General features: G+C 41.2%; 1 protein-coding gene across 2 annotated transcripts in view; it reads left to right on the forward strand.

Moving 5' to 3' along the window:
* Window positions 1–25: 25 nt before the first annotated feature.
* LOC116947221 (dynein axonemal heavy chain 5-like) overlaps window positions 26–16,372 on the forward strand; it is a 95,587-nt gene continuing 79,240 nt past the window's right edge. The window contains exons 1-9 of one of the 2 annotated variants that reach the window (XM_032962729.2): window positions 26–668; window positions 5,180–5,277; window positions 5,721–5,915; window positions 7,000–7,074; window positions 7,210–7,308; window positions 9,864–9,935; window positions 12,323–12,424; window positions 14,414–14,600; window positions 15,097–15,262. In XM_032962729.2, the coding sequence (XP_032818620.1) occupies window positions 461–668; window positions 5,180–5,277; window positions 5,721–5,915; window positions 7,000–7,074; window positions 7,210–7,308; window positions 9,864–9,935; window positions 12,323–12,424; window positions 14,414–14,600; window positions 15,097–15,262 (1,202 nt within the window). In that variant the 5' untranslated portion in view covers window positions 26–460. The remainder of the gene's footprint in view (window positions 669–5,179; window positions 5,278–5,720; window positions 5,916–6,999; window positions 7,075–7,209; window positions 7,309–9,863; window positions 9,936–12,322; window positions 12,425–14,413; window positions 14,601–15,096; window positions 15,263–16,372) is intronic. The other variant, XM_032962738.2, reaches the window with a different exon arrangement.

Raw genomic sequence — 16,372 nt, forward strand, 5'->3', positions numbered from 1 at the left:
TGGGTGGGGGGGTGGCGCGCGCACGGCGGCGGTTGGTGGTCGTGGTGGTCGTGGTGGTGGTCGCGCGCGCGACTCGCACCGGGCGCCGCTAAAGTTGTGTGTGGTGGTGTGTGGTGTGGTAGTGGGCCCCACACTTTAATCGGCGTTTCAGATTTGTTTTATTAAACGTCTAACAATTTAGCGGCGTAACTTTTGCAGGCGTTTGTAACACGTTTCTCGGTCCGCAAACTTAACAGGGGCGGGGGGGGGGTTTAAAAACAAAACAAAAAACTTGAGTCTGCAGGAGACCCGCAGCGAGGCAAGTCTCCTGCACCAACTCAGCCACCGGCTACCCCCACACACCACCGCCAAACTTGCACCGCAAGTTTGACCCCCGCGTTATTAAGAAGTTAATGAAAGTGTGTTTGTAAGATAGACTTGCGTGGTGTTGTTGGAGGTGAGTGAAGGGGGGGGGTAACTCATGGCTGAGCTAGCTGTCAGCCAGGATGGCGAAATGGAGGGGGTCTCCGCTCGCGCAGAAGAAGAACCCCAACAACAACAACCCCAACAACAACAACAGCAGCAGCGGCGGGGTTCAGTGGGGACCCCCGATCCCGAGCCGGTCCCTGGCGGTGCCGATCCCGGGGAAACCAACCACGACGTGTCCCCTCCACTCGTGAGCATCAAGGGTAAGAAGGACACACACCGACACACAGCGCCACGCACTCGTGCCCTCTGTGTTTCCATTGACAAATAAGGGGGAAGTATGTCCGTTGTGTCTATTCGGCGGTTTGAAATCGTCCATGGCTTATATTGTTGATGTTGTTTGCTATTCCTGTACGTTCGTACATTTATTCGTACACGCAACGTACGACCTCCTTGACAACCCGCTCACCCGTGAGAACAAACCCCCCCCCACGCTTTTGAGTGGGACCATCTCTATTCTTGGTTCTTTCGGTAAAGTCACGTAGAAGGGAAACAATAAATAATAAAAATATTACAACAATACAATTCTCACGACGTTTCGACTGCAACACAAGCAATCATCGTCAGGTGTGAAAACCACAGCAAGAAAATTTGAAAAAAAAAGCGGTTTTCACACCTGATGATGGATGATTGCTTGCTTGTGTTGCAGTCGAAAGGTCGTGAGAATTGTATTGTTTTAATATTTTTTATTATTTTATTGTTTCCCTTCCACGTGACTTAACCGAAAGAACCAAGAACACGAATCACCGCAGTCACGAAAGCTTTAAATAAATAAAAAAAATTGGGACCATCTCGTTTGCAAGGTTCGAAGTGACCATACTTCAACCACGCTGGTTCTGGTCAGTGCTGGGTGAACCTGTGAAGGCGGCCAGGCGAGAAGTGGGGTGGCACATTGAGTAGACGTGGAATCGTAGCAGTGCGGTACAACAACGGGGGGGTTCGTCCCTCTTTAAATGTCGTACGAGTTGCAAAAGAAATAGTTGGAGAGTTTGTATCGCTGGGCAGAGATTTTTGAGTCGCGAGTTGATCGGAGGAGGAAGCTCTCATGCCCTCCGCGTACGACGCAGCACTTGCAGCTTGGAGACTTTAAAAAATAAATCTAATTTTAATACTCATTGACCGCGACCTAAATGCATTTATTTGCCCAACGTGTTGTATATTTTTTGTTGTTAATCTGTCCAGGAGCACTGGTATTGGATTTTGTAAAGACGTACACGTAGCGCGTTGTCCAGTTTGTAAGTATGATATGTTTAGAGGAACTTGGACGTACACATTGGTTTATCCACCCTACTTTATAACAAATATTTATTCCAATAAACAGCACTCGTTCGACGAGAAACGTGGATTGTAACCTCGGTTTACACGTGTCACGTTGCAATGTGAGGGATACATGGAAAAGTTTACGTCGCTGGTACTGTACCGTACTGTAATGTTGGTAACGTTCTTAAAATTATTTGTTGAAGAATGTCTCCGGATATCAACTTCGCAAAAGAGACAGACACTAAGTGACTCATTGCTTAAACTAATGTGGACCCCTACCTATCTCATTTGGTGGACTACATTGCACCAGTAGTTGAAATTCCACATTCCTATGGAGGGAACCGTGATAGTTCAGTATCAACCAACAATTGCCAGATCTCGGTTCAGAAAATAGAGTACAGTACACGTTGCTTGTAACACTTGACGAAAAAAACTCATTACAATGAACAACACGGTGGCCATAAAATAAAAAGATGATTAAATCGGAAACGTTATGGGCCTTCTTCACTCATAGCACATGCACTGAGGGGTCAGAGAGAGAGAGTTAAATAAGGGTCGGAGATTCCACTTAAACACCATGGGGCCTGATGAGAATTGAGAGATTAAAATATTACCTGATGGCCAGTTTTTAAATAGGCATAATTATGAATAGTTACCTGGCACTCTTCACCTGTTCTATAATGAAATTCCCAAGAACAAGACATCGAATTAAAGAAAATACATTTTGTTTGTAAGCAATAATAAAAAGGTAGTAATACTGGACTACTAAAGTACAGTAATTAAAATAATATCGCGCCCATTGTTAAGTGACTGCTAGAAAGAGGCCTTCTCACGCCTTGTTAATAACGGAAATGCTATTCTCCATATATCCTTGCTGCTACACCACAGCCAAAATGTAATTTTTGTCTCATTTCATAAAGTGTTTTTTATGACTTTCAGAGGCATAAAATGAAAAATATGCTATAATCTTGCAGCCAGTAGCCCCAACATGCTATACAAATACAATTGTGCAGACTTTGTAAATATAAGTTTTGCTAAGATCTTAATAAGAGTTTACATAGTTTAAACTAAATCCTGAATTCATAAACGTTTATAGTGGCAGTGTTAAGGTATGGCTGCACTCGGACTGTGCTCGTAAAAAGGTAATATAAAAAGTCAAAGTATCTCCCTGCTCCAATGTGCTATGAGGTGACATCTCCTTTGGCGTGAAATCCACATGTGGACATTCCACGTTAACAAGGTGGGGCAGACCAACCATCGGACGACCATTGTTGACTTCCCACAAAAAATGATAAGAGTCAATTTCTGAATGGGATATAAACCCAGAACATTCTGATTTTGAGTCAAGTGCTCAAACCATAGTGTTTTCTATTCAGATTGTATAAGAGGTTGAGCTGCAATACTCACATCATACATTTCCTTCAAACTTAAAATTTAATAGCCAATCCACTGATGAATTTTAGTTTTTGGTTTAGGCCATGTAGTAGTTTTGTGCCTTATTTTACAATTTCTGAGTCACTACCTTATGAGGCCCAAAGCAGTTTGAGTGAAACGTATGTTGATGTTAAATTCCGTCATGGGGAGTCTTAAGCCACTGGAGAGCTTGATTGGCCAGAATATTATATATCAATACATTGACACGTATAAATAATATATTTGTGAACGTGGCATTTTTTTCAGGTGGTGGAGGGTTAATGACAATAATTTTGCCATGAAACGACTACGTGGCCTAATCTGAAAACAAATGTGGATCAGAACTTTTCCGAGTAACTTATGTGACAAAGTATGGGCTACTGAGGATCAAAAATAATGTCTTGCAACCATGACCCATACAGCCAAAGCTTATCAGTCACTGCTAAATTTGATGCTTGGCATTTAAATGTCTGACTTAATTGTGCTGTCATCTGATGTGTCTTGGCTCTTGACTTATGTGGAGGTAGAGCTAAAATCCCGATATTTGCAGTATTGGCTACTTTATATTCATCATTACTTAACCAATATTTTGTTTTATGCAATTATTATCGCAACCTCTTATTAATAAAGTGGTTGTTAACCATGATGCTAAACTCGTAATAAAAAAATGCAGGAAAGCCAAAAAGTGTTCAAGAAAATACTGAATTAGCATGTTGGGCCAATTCCGTTAATGAGTCCATTTGGCCAAGTCCGTTAATGCTTGGCAAATGGGAGAAAACTGGAGTACCTGGAGAAAACCCTTGCATGAGGGATAACACTTAAAACGCTGCAAAGATATAGTCAATCCACTTTTTGTACTATCATCATCTGGCTACCACGCAGCCCAGCAGGTTTAGGTGTTCACAATGTGTGATCTGCCAACACTTTCCTTCAAGGCATTTTCCGTACATCTAATTAGCGCAGTTGGCTACGTATGGTGTGAAAGAAGTTCAACATTCATACATAACATTGGATTACAGGAAAACGCCACTATCGCAACCAGTCCTACACCTCCTTCACCAGCCCGCACTGACCAATGTGGTGAAATATGGTCAAACAAACTCGATGACCGAATCGGTGCAGTGTGCCATGTGAAATGGAAATATAACATTCAAGTGAGTTTACATTGTTGTGTACTGCCATGCAGCTGTTATTTTTCCTGAAACATTGAGGGCAGCAGTTGCGCAACGGTTAGTGCACTGCACTTTTAACCCAGTTAACTGGGTTTGAATCCCAGCCATGGTTATTATCAGTGGCTAACACTAGATGTTGACACCAATCCTGTACACCCTTTACCAACTTGCTCTGACAAGTGTGGTAAAGTATGGTATAACATCCTTTATGACAAATACAATATGGTGAGGTCCTCGTCCTGCAGTGGATTAACAAAGTGCCATCAATTATGAATAATATGTAAAAATAACATGTATTTTTGCATTTTTGTCCCGTTGTGATGTTAGCAGGGTGGTTTCTAGGGGGGGAATTATCTCTATGGTGCCCACCACAACTGAACAAGGTTTCCTACCCCACTGACTTATACTCCCTCCTCCAATTTCACAATTGGCAGCTATGTCACTGTATTTACCAAATGCGTATTATCCACAATAGAAAAACGCGAGTTATATAAGAATGCAATTACTGTAACTACGAATCGATTAATTGACTCACATAATGTCTTACTTGTCACGATGCATACACTAAATGGTACGTATGAAAAATTCTTATATACAACTCATACAAATAATATGCAGATATTAGATTTAGGCTAATGAAGTATAAACACTGTATAAATAACACAGAAAACTCAACAGAAAATACAAGTGAGACGACAACACAGCAAAAAACGACACAATAAAATCACCTTTCTGTCAAATTACAACCCCAAATCGTCATTATTCTTTGAATGCCTTGAGGAGTGGGGGTGTAAAATGTTTTCATGGCTATTATCTCTACTGAATAAGTCAGACACAAAATGAAAGACTGGGCATTAATCTTTTCTCAGCAGGTGAGGGATCAAGAACCAAGGGGCGTGGAGCCAGATTAAGTCAGCAAAATGGTGGAGCCCCCACTCCTTCACCCACCACGGCCACCCCAGCCACGGTACGAGCTGCACATATACAGAGATCATCGGCGTTTAGTTAATATGCGGCACTTATGTAAATCACATTTTATGCTGCATTGCCCACAATTCACAGCCTCGTAGATCAATCCACAGCAGACGTTTAATAGGAAATGTTTGTTGTTCAGCTGCCAAAGTGGATGAGTGCTGCGCCATTGCGCATTTCAGAAGAGAGACAGTGGAATTTGATTGAAATTCTTAACACAAATAAACCATCTTTCGTGTAATATGAGGAACGTGAATTGTACGTGAAATTTTTCTTATTTTGCAAATGCTATTATTGGAGGAAATTTAATTGGATTGAAATTGGCAATTACTTTAAGATGTGTGATTTAGATAGCAAGTACAAATTACAAATTAAATACATTTAAACATTTAAATGTAATTTTGATATTGTGTCCCAATCCATGGCTGATATGTGTAGATGTCAGGCGCTGGATGGAAATCATCGGGGCCTGGGAACGAGGCTCTGCGAAGCATGGCAAATCAGACCAAGGTCACACGGGACGAGCGGAGGGTCCAACTGGACGGACGTCACAAGTACCTCATCTCCAAGTTGGCCGATGTCCTGGGTCAGGACGAGGCCGCCGTGGAAGATGCCATCCTGGCGGACGAGAGGGTAGGTCTTCTGGGCACCACGTGCATTGTGTAAGGCAAAGTTCTTCAGCTGGCTGCCCGCAGGCCATATGTGGCCCACGAAGGCTCTTGGAGTGGCCACCAAGAGATGTGGCCTGCCAAGAAATATGGCTCGCTGAGAAAGCAAGAGATACAGATGCGTGAGATGAAAGAGAGAAGAACAATGGATGGAGATGAGAGCTGGAGACAAAATATGACTAGTGAAATAATAAACACCAGATAGATGAGAAACCTGGATATGAGAGGTGTGGATCAGTGTTTATCCAATGTGACATTATGTCGATTCACGTAATGTATGATGTCACATGACTCGCCAGCACAGGCTAATTTTATCATGTGGCCTGCCGGAAAAGATAGTTAAAGAACCTTGGTGGTGGGTGACGAGAGGGGGTCATAGCGTACCCCACACTAAGCTGCGCGAGGTCACAGGGAACTGTTGAAACGATGACATCAGTCTTAGTGATTCTGATTTATATTTGAATTATACATTCAGTTAATAATGAAACAAATTTTTGTATTTTTACAAATGCTATTCCAATTGTACTATTGGCATCATGTCATGAAATACAGTTTCCATTTTTAACTCTTGGAGAAGAGTGTTCCGCAGAAGGAAAGTTTATGCGTCTACTTCTGAGATTATTTCAAGTGATTTTTTATCCACATGTTAGGGAGTGCACTTTGCCACATACCCTGCTATTGAAAAAAGTTTGTAATATCGCAGTCAAACCAATATTTTTGATTCTCAGAGCTGGATTTTAGCCAAATTGTAAAAAAAAACTTGAATATTATGTTATTTTGCTTAGTCATTGGTGACCAGACTGAGACCATCATCTTGCTAAACTTGAGAACTCAGTTTAATCTCTAGTTACCTACCCTGATTCAAACCCAAGACGACTAAGCCAACTTCACATACATATCTTAAACATCAGTTAGCCCTTGTAGGGTATTATGTTGAGTTAAAATTTAATTTGAAACAAACTAAAGATGAAACTTGAATACATTGCATTTACCTTGAAAATAATGTACAGTCATAATTTTTCAATTATTTTTTTTTCCCTTTACTCCAGTTTGAACAAATAAAGGATTTCTTTGTTGCCAACGGATCAAAAAGGCTCATGTTCTTCTGCCAAGAATCTACCCAGGTTAGTGTTACACATTTTAAAATCAATATTTTCTCGTAATTGTGAGATAAGTAAAATAATCTAAGAACTGCTTTATAGCGGGCTTTTTTCTGTCTGTTGTGAATATGCAAATTCATAATTTTCCATGGTTCCCAGCCTCGTGACACTCTCTATTCTCGCGGAGAGATGTCCGTCAGTCACGTGGGAAGCAACGTGTCTCACAAGCGGTTGTTCATCACGACAGGTGCCGACGAGGTAAGTGGGCCCGTTGTCTCTACGTGCACCGCTGAAGTGCTGCACTAGGCTGCTGCAAGTGTGATTTGCTGAGAGAATTGTGGTACTCTGCAGATTGCAATTTTTATTATCCAGCAGCGCCACCTATCAATTTAATGTGCATCTTGGTCTTTTGCCAGAGGACCTTTCAAAGATGCACAGCTTGAGTTGCGCACTGGCAGCATGACACTGCCATCGCAGGACGTAGGTTAAAGCTATTCTCTATTCTGTTGGTTAACTACGTCAATATCGTTTCCTACCTTCTCGTTAGCACGTTTTACAAATGTATTTTGAAGACTTTTTCAGCATTATCATTCAAGAGATGGCGTTTTGGCAACTTTAAATGCGGAATGCCACTCACACACGATTGGATTGTGCACGAAGCTCGCGCTGTGTTCCCTTGCATGCCCAGGCTTGTCTTCAAAACGCTGTGAGCTCACTCACTGACAGAATCTGAGCTCTCCGTTATGCTTGCGTTCATCAGATAAATAGAGACATTCTGTAAGAAATGCGGGAAGAAGAAAACGTGCAAATAGTTTCACTTGGATACAACAAGAAGTTGGCTTATAACACTGTTCGGTGATCAGCAGAGGGATTTCCTTGGTGTGCTTTTGTATGAGAGGTGGTCTTACAGTGAGGCTTTTTACTTTCAAGTGTAGACGTTAATCTCCAGTCAGCCTGACACATGGGTAGTAAAAATGGGTCTCTTGCCTTGATGGAATTTTGATTTAATCTCAGGCTTTTGTCGACCCCGTTCTTTATGCAAGTGGACATTATACACAGTGCATCGAAGATTGTGACAGTGGATTATTGATGTAAATTATAATATTCCGGAAGTACTAGAAAGCTGCCATTTTGCCACCAAAATGATGGCTCAAAGGTTGATTGGTTTCACTCATAGGGCAGGCTACGCTTATCGCGCTAAATAGTTTGAAGTCTTGTCTGAAACACTTTAAATATACAATCCCCATCATCAATTAACTGCGTAATTTGTCTCTGGAGTGCGATGCTAAATCAGTAGAAAGCAAGCGAACCACGCTCGTGGTTACTCTTGTGAATATATGAAAAATAAGTTAAAAGGTCGGTGGTCTTTACCTGGTGAGATCAAAATTGTTTAGGTTTTACTGTATGTATTTTTTAAGTTATTTGTTTACCTCTCCTAGACTTTGCACTCCTATTTGTTTTTGTATTGATTGTTGTTCTAACGTTCTACTGGACATCTGTGAAAAAGAGTTTCATAGCTCATCAGATTCCTCTATTATAAATACATTTTATTGATTCTGATAAACTTCAAATAAACACGTTGAGATATGAGAGGATATATATTCATATATTTTCTTGTAATGCATAATTTCCATGTCTAAATCACAATCCATATAATACAAATATATTTATTTTCTGGTTGCAAGGCTTATAATCTGCCTAAATAGAGGTCATTATCATAAAACATTTATTTACTACTGTATGTATACATTAGAGTAATCATTTATTTATTTGGTTAAATCGTCATCTGCACTGCATTCTGATAACATTTATTGCCAAGCCACTGTTTGGCAATTATTGTAGCTCAGTTTGTTCAAACAGGATCGGCATTTGACCCAAATATTTGGCGGGTGAGCAAATAATAAAGGTAATGTCTGCTTTGGAACGGCTGTGTGAACTGAGGCTTGTAAGAGCTTGTCTCTTGAGTTGGACGGTTGCTGGTTAAAACACCCCTTCCCATGCTTTCCATTGTGTTCTAGACACAGCATTGAAGAGCATCCCATGCTTTACAAGAAGTATTGTCTAGCTATGGCTTCTGTCTTTCGTAATCTTGATTAACTAATAAATCCTACAAAAGACAATACTTTCCAAACTAAATAGGCAGCCAAGAGTCTATCTCTTAGCAGGGTCTCATCAGCAGAGCCAGGCCTGCTATAGAAATGCTGCTGTTTTACCAGATGTTATAGGCCCCTGCCTATAACATCTGGTCATATAACAAAGAATTGAATTATGATGAACAATTGTATGCACATAAATTGTGCTACTGTTATACCATTGTTGCTCAACAATATAAACATACATAGGCTGTATAATCAAGTTTGACCGAGTGTTTTAATTGTAATTCTAAAAATGGCAGTGATTGTGCTACTTTTAAAAGTATTATGTGACCTCCTTTGCCAGTACCAAAATATGGGAATAGGTTTTCCCCTTTTTTCTGGCAGCAAAACAGGTGTTACGATGTTTTGTTGCCAGAAAAAAGGGGAAAACATATTCTCATTTTTAAACAGTAGTTAATGCTTAAAACTTTTTTGGCTGTTTGCGCATTAGCTTTGTCCTCTCTATAGGGAGGGGATTTGATAACTCTTGTAAAGATTGTCCAATACAAACCAACTTTAGTATAAAGATGTGTTGCTATTAGGGACTAAGCTCTCTAGAAAACTGGATATGGAAATCAGTGCTAAAAGGCCCTGCCTTGGCCCTGCAGCCAAAGCAAAGATGATCAAAAATGCAATGTAGCCTATGATGACGATAGTAATGCCTCTTATCATTTTCAGGCTTTCGCAGGCACATGCTACTTCTTCCTGCGCACCACAGAGAAAGCCATATCGACAGCCAACATGGCCCAGGTATGCCTGAAACCAAAGAGAGCACGTGTCATTGCAGTCCAACTCGCCCATCAAATTAATGTGCATTGTACAGTCCTTTGTCAATCCACTGCTGGACGAAGGATTCCCCATACTGTGCTGGTCGTGGGGTTATTTAACCATACTTCATCACGCTGGTTAGCACCAGTTCAGATATCACTCGCCACTGATGTAAGCCATGGCCATGAATCGAACTCACACACCGGTTCATAGTGTAGTGGGTGAACTACTGCACCACTGCTCCACCTCACATCACATTAACCTGGCCCCAAAATTATTTAAATGCTTTCACAATTGTGTTGCACATGCATGAAATGCATAACTGCTGATTGCTGTTCATGTAAATTGTCATATACAGTGAGAGAAAAAAGTATTTGATCCCCTGCTGATTTTGTACGTTTGCCCACTGACAAAGAAATGATCAGTCTATAATTTTAATGGTAGGTTTATTTGAACAGTGAGAGACAGAATAACAACAACAAAAAATCCAGAAAAACGCATGTCAAAATGTTATAACTTGATTTGCATTTGATTTGCATTTCAATGAGGGAAATAAGTATTTGACCCCCTCTCAATCAGAAAGATTTCTGGCTCCCAGGTGTCTTTTATACAGGTAACGAGCTGAGATTAGGAGTACACTCTTAAAGAGAGTGTTCCTAATCTCAGCTTGTTACCTGTATAAAATACACCCACAGAAGCAATCGATCAATCAGATTCCAACCTCTCCACCATGGCCAAGACCAAAGAGCTCTCCAAGGATGTCAGGGACAAGATTTTAGACCTACACAAGGCTGGAATGGGCTACAAGACCATTGCCAAGCAGCTTGGTGAGAAGGTGACAACAGTTGGTACGATTATTCGCAAATGGAAGAAGCACAAAAGAACTTTCAATCTCCCTCGGCCTGGGGCTTCATGCAAGATCTCACCTCTTGGGGTTGCAATGATCATGAGAACGGTGAGGAATCAGCCCAGAACTACACGGGAGGATCTTGTCAATGATCTCAAGGCAGCTGGGACTATAGTCACCAAGAAAACAATTGGTAACACACAACGCTGTGAAGGACTCAAATCCTGCAACGCCCGCAAGGTCCCCCTGCTCAAGAAAGCACATATACATGCCCGTCTGAAGTTTGCCAATGAACATCTGAACGATTCAGAGGACAACTGGGTGAATGTGTTGTGGTCAGATGAGACCAAAATGGAGCTATTTGGCATCAACTTAACTTGCCGTGTTTGGAGGAGGAGGAATGCTGCCTATGACCCCAAGAACACCATCCCCACCGTCAAACATGGAGGTGGAAACATTATGCTTTGGGGTGTTTTTCTGCTAAGGGGACAGGACAACTTCACCGCATCAAAGGGATGATGGACGGGGCCATGTACCGTCAAATCTTGGGTGAGAACCTCCTTCCCTCAGCCAGGGCATTGAAAATGGGTCGTGGATGGGTATTCCAGCATGACAATGACCCAAAACACACGGCCAAGGCAACAAAGGAGTGGCTCAAGAAGAAGCACATTAAGGTCCTGGAGTGGCCTCGCCAGTCTCCAGACCTTAATCCCATAGAAAATCTGTGGAGGGAGCTGTAGGTTCGAGTTGCCAAACGTCAGCCTCGAAACCTTAATGACTTGGAGAAGATCTGCAAAGAGGAGTGGGACAAAATCCCTCCTGAGATGTGTGCAAACTTGGTGGCCAACTACAAGAAACGTCTGACCTCTGTGATTGCCAACAAGGGTTTTGCCACCAAGTACTAAGTCATGTTTTGCAGAGGGTTCAAATACTTATTTCCCTCATTAGAATGCAAATCAATTGATAACATTTTTGACGTGCGTTTTTCTGGATTTTGTTGTTGTTATTCTGTCTCTCACTGTTCAAATAAACCTACCATTAAAATTATAGACTGATCATTTCTTCGTCAGTGGGCAAACGTACAAAATCAGCAGGGGATCAAATACCTTTTTTCCCTCACTGTACATTCATGTGCAACTGTATTTCTCCAGGGTTTTATAAACAAAAGTGATAATGAGAGTGACCTGAAACTGTTAACAGTTTTATCTTGGTCTTTTTGGCACACTCGCAATAATGTGGTACTTCACGATATTTGGCTTACACGAATTTAATAAAAAATGCAATACAATCACCAGGAGGGGCAACTAGATGCTAATAGATAGCAGTACAACAAGTATGCTCCTGCACTACCTTTACTGATTGTTGAGCACTGTTTTACGAGTTATATTTTGCTTGTTGCTCAGGTGTTTAAAAAAAAAAGACATTGTTTAAATGTTCAAAGTAGGACCCTTGGCAATAATATGGTCAGTGAAGCTTTACTGCACTGGAGAATGATCATGATTGTGGTAATGCGTCTCCACAGGAGATAAACTTTGGCGTGCTGGAGTGTCCTGAAGGGGACATTCTACAAGGCGTGGAGAGCTTCCTCTCCTCCTTAATGATCCCAGCTCTAAAATCCCAGGAGGTAATCATGTTCCTCATGACTTGATTCAAATATAAAGTGCAGCTCCATACAGTATGCCAACACAATATGAATTGTACTAATACATATACTGTACTATTATAATGGAAAGTAGTTTTGTAATGATACATTGTTTCGTCAGTTGAAATAGAATGTTACGCTGACAATATACACATCGTGCGTGTGACAGTCTGTTCGTTCCAATTACTGCAAATAATTTGCAAGTGATGTGCTAATGATATGTATAAGTTAATCAATTGTCAAAAAAGCAAGACAAAAAACCCCCGAAAATACACACGAGGTTGTGAAAATGAGACCAAAATAAATTGAATATTGAACCAAGTTGTGAATCAAAATTGCTTCAATCCCCAGAAAAGGTGCATCATTTACATGCCTAGAACAAAGGCATTTCTGAATGAAACTTTTAAATGTGATTTGAAACGTCTCCCTAAAATTGAATATCGCTCATGCAGGAATGAAGCTTATTTGCATGCTGGCCAGATTTACAAATCTGCATTGTGATAAAAAAAAAATATTTTAGATTTCACTTACAAAGTTGTAAGTTTAACATCGTGACCATTATAGCAGCTGTGTTTGTCTTTCATCCATTTCTTTTACTGCTCAATGGGAGACAAAGAAATCTAATGTTTACAAATTGTGATATAATTTATTAATGCAGGATGTCACAGTAATGCGTCATTGTGCAGAATTAGATAGGTGTACAATTGCAAAGACGGGGCACGGCTGTTGATCTCAAAGGATGCAACAGTATTATATAGCAAGCATATGTGGCCCTCCAATCCCAGCGTGGTCATCGAAGTAAGTAACAGGAAATAGATGTGCCCCACCACAAAGGTCACCTCAAAGCACTTCAGTAGCCATTATTGAGCTCTGCCCTTTCAGACATTATGGTTTTATAATCATGCTCTTGAGAAAACAGGGCAGGGGGCCAGTGTATCCAATTTGTGGGGGCGACAGTGGTGACGGTATCTTTCCAGTTGCCTGAGGCACTCAAAATAATGCTTATAATAATGCTTATGTTGGTATATTACGCAGGTAAATGGCATATATATGCTGAGTATTTGTGTATGGTACTTGTGTATATTATACAGGTGGTTGAAGTGAAATTGTTCTATTAAACATGTGTGATTGATGGCCTTTAACTAGGTTACAGTCTACTAAGATTCATACCGGTGTGATTTGTTAAACAAATTAGTAATAATTCAGATACCTCACATTAATGCGAACAAAATCTGTCATGTTTATGATCATGTAAGTCCCTCACTGCACACTCTGCCGTGCTTTAAACGCTGTTGATGTATTGAAACAAGTTTGTCGTCGTGCTTATAACTCGAGAACCAAAAGTAGTACATGGACGAGCAATACCCCAAAAATATGAAAAAAAAATCTCAAATGCATGTTTGATTTTTGAGAGGACGTTTCCTGAACCTGAAGAATGGGCAAAACTTTTAATGGGGTGATTTGTTGGTTATAATTGCTCAATAGAGACTCCTATTGATGGATTTTTTTTATTATGATATTAATTTTTTAAATTATACTACTGTTGAGGAATTGAAAGGCATTTGTTTTCAACATCACGATACTACAATTGATATCTAGAAAAAAATATCCGTGATTATGCTTTTGACTTGAGAATAAAACGCAATACATGGATGAGCCCTTTGGTACATGGCTGGTGGTCAGATGGCATCCACAGGTGCTGCCAAAGCCCTTTACTTTATACTCAATAAACAATAATACTCTATTAAGTACTGGACATCTGTGAAAAAAGGCCTTCATAGCTCATCGGATTCCTCCAGTCAAAATAAAGATTCTGATTCCCCATCTCATGTCTACCCAATTCCAAGCGATTATTATTTCTCTGTGCTCTGCTCATGTCCTTCTCGTAATTGCATTGCCCATTTCACCTCTCTGACGATCTGCTCTATTTTTTATCACCCAAAAATCACCATGGCCCACCCCCGCACACAGACGTGGGGAGTAATCAAAAGTGGAGAGAACGACCCCGCCGTGGAAGTGTTCCTGGACAGCGTAAACTACTTCATGCAGAGCCTGTCAGGCGTGCGGCAGAACATTCAGCAGAAGGTGCAGCTGATGGAGGCGGATCTGGGAACCATCCTCGACGGCGTCATGGGTCCTGCAGACTACATGGTTGCAGGTCAAGATCTGGTGTTAAATTGCGGTAGTGCATTTGCTGCTCCTTGCAGAGGTTCTCAGTTTGAGCACAGTCACAGTCCTTGTGGATTAACCATTAAATAAGCTCCGTCTGTTTTCACAGTGGATGTTAAAGATACTGCGACTTTATTTGAAAAAGAGTAGGCCAAGTGTGCCAGCATCATGAACCGAATTTGGTAAATTTTATAAATTACTTTCAAAAGAAATGAATTGGGAAGCCACATAGCAATATTGCCCAGTACTGAGAGACTCATGTCTGTTTACTGGCTGGTGCTACGATCACCTTGTACTTCACAATGAAAGCTGCCACCGGGGGTCTGCAGCCACAGGGCATCTCGATTTTTCTCTGCATGGTAGGCGTGGTATAAAATTTACGTGGTGATGATGCATATTTGAGAACTACGCCCCTGCGTGTGCCCGGCAATCGGCGAGGGTCGGTTAGACTTACTTGTGTTGTATTCCCCACTGTCCCGTCACAGTGGGGAACACGGAGATGGTGGAGCGTCTGGAAGCTGCCCTGAGAGTGTGGATGAAACAGATCGAGCAGGTGCTTGTGGAGAGCGAGCAGATCCGTAAGGAGGCCGACAATGTCGGGCCCTCAGCAGAGCTTGTCTACTGGAAGAAGCGCACTTCCCGCTTCAACAGGTTCCTATTTCTTTTGAATAATTAAATGTTTAAAGGTAATACTTTAACAGCCCTTTGTCTATCCGCTGCCGGATAGTGGCTTTCCCACGATGTGTCGGTCATGGGCATTGTTCAACCATACATCACCGCACTGATCAGTGCAGATTGGTAAAGGCGGGGGAATCGAACTCAAGTTGTCAGGTTCATCGTGCCGTGTGCTAATTAGTAAGCCTTTACTTAGCCTCGTAAAAATAATAATTATTATGACAAGAAACAATGCCCTTTACCCAGGAAAACCTCACTGAGCCTCAAAACTTTTTCAGGGATGTATGGCCAATTACATTTATGAGCATGTGGAATGTGGGAGGAAACTGTTGTGCCCAGATAAAACTGCCCATGCATATGAGAAGGTAGCACTCAAGGCTTTGCATAAATAGAATCAAGATTCAATTACTGGACTATCACCTCACAACCACCATCTCCTTTACTATTCTTTTGTAATTAAGGTAAGTTCAAATTAATGTAATTCATTAAAGTAAGTTCAAATACACGTAATTATCTTACTTCAACATGTACACATATTTCGATTTAAATATTTCGTGACTGCAGGGATTCATCTTGGTTCTTTCGGTAAAGTCACATAGAAGGGAAACCCCCCCCCCCCCCCCCCATTATTTTATTATTTCCCTTCTACGTGACTTTACCGAAAGAACCAAGAAGAAGTACATATATATGTAAGGGGGTGGGTGGGAGTCGAGGCACAGTGGTTTGCATACTCAACATAACCCGGCAACATGAGTTTGATACCCACCCACAGCTAACATCAGTAGTGAGCGATATCCTTCCCGGTCCTAGACCTCCCAACTCTTTAATAACCTGCACTGACCAGATTAGTGTAGTCAAATAACCCTCACAGTCAACATGGTGGCTGGAGATGCATCACCCAGCAGTGGATTAACCACGGGAATATACATTTATGCATGAATTTACACCTATGTGAAGAGAGGAAAGATCATTCATCCCACACAACCTCCCCCTCCATGTTAGATTGTGCATTTGGGCACTGCACACTCCACATAAATAATGTGGCTCCTATTTATTTTTAACCAAAAAAAAACTCAATACCTGTCA

Source organism: Petromyzon marinus, chromosome 2 (assembly GCF_048934315.1).
Source record: "Petromyzon marinus isolate PM22_M1 ecotype Great Lakes invasive population chromosome 2, UKy_Petmar_22M1.pri1.0, whole genome shotgun sequence".
Taxonomy (NCBI): domain Eukaryota; kingdom Metazoa; phylum Chordata; class Hyperoartia; order Petromyzontiformes; family Petromyzontidae; genus Petromyzon; species Petromyzon marinus.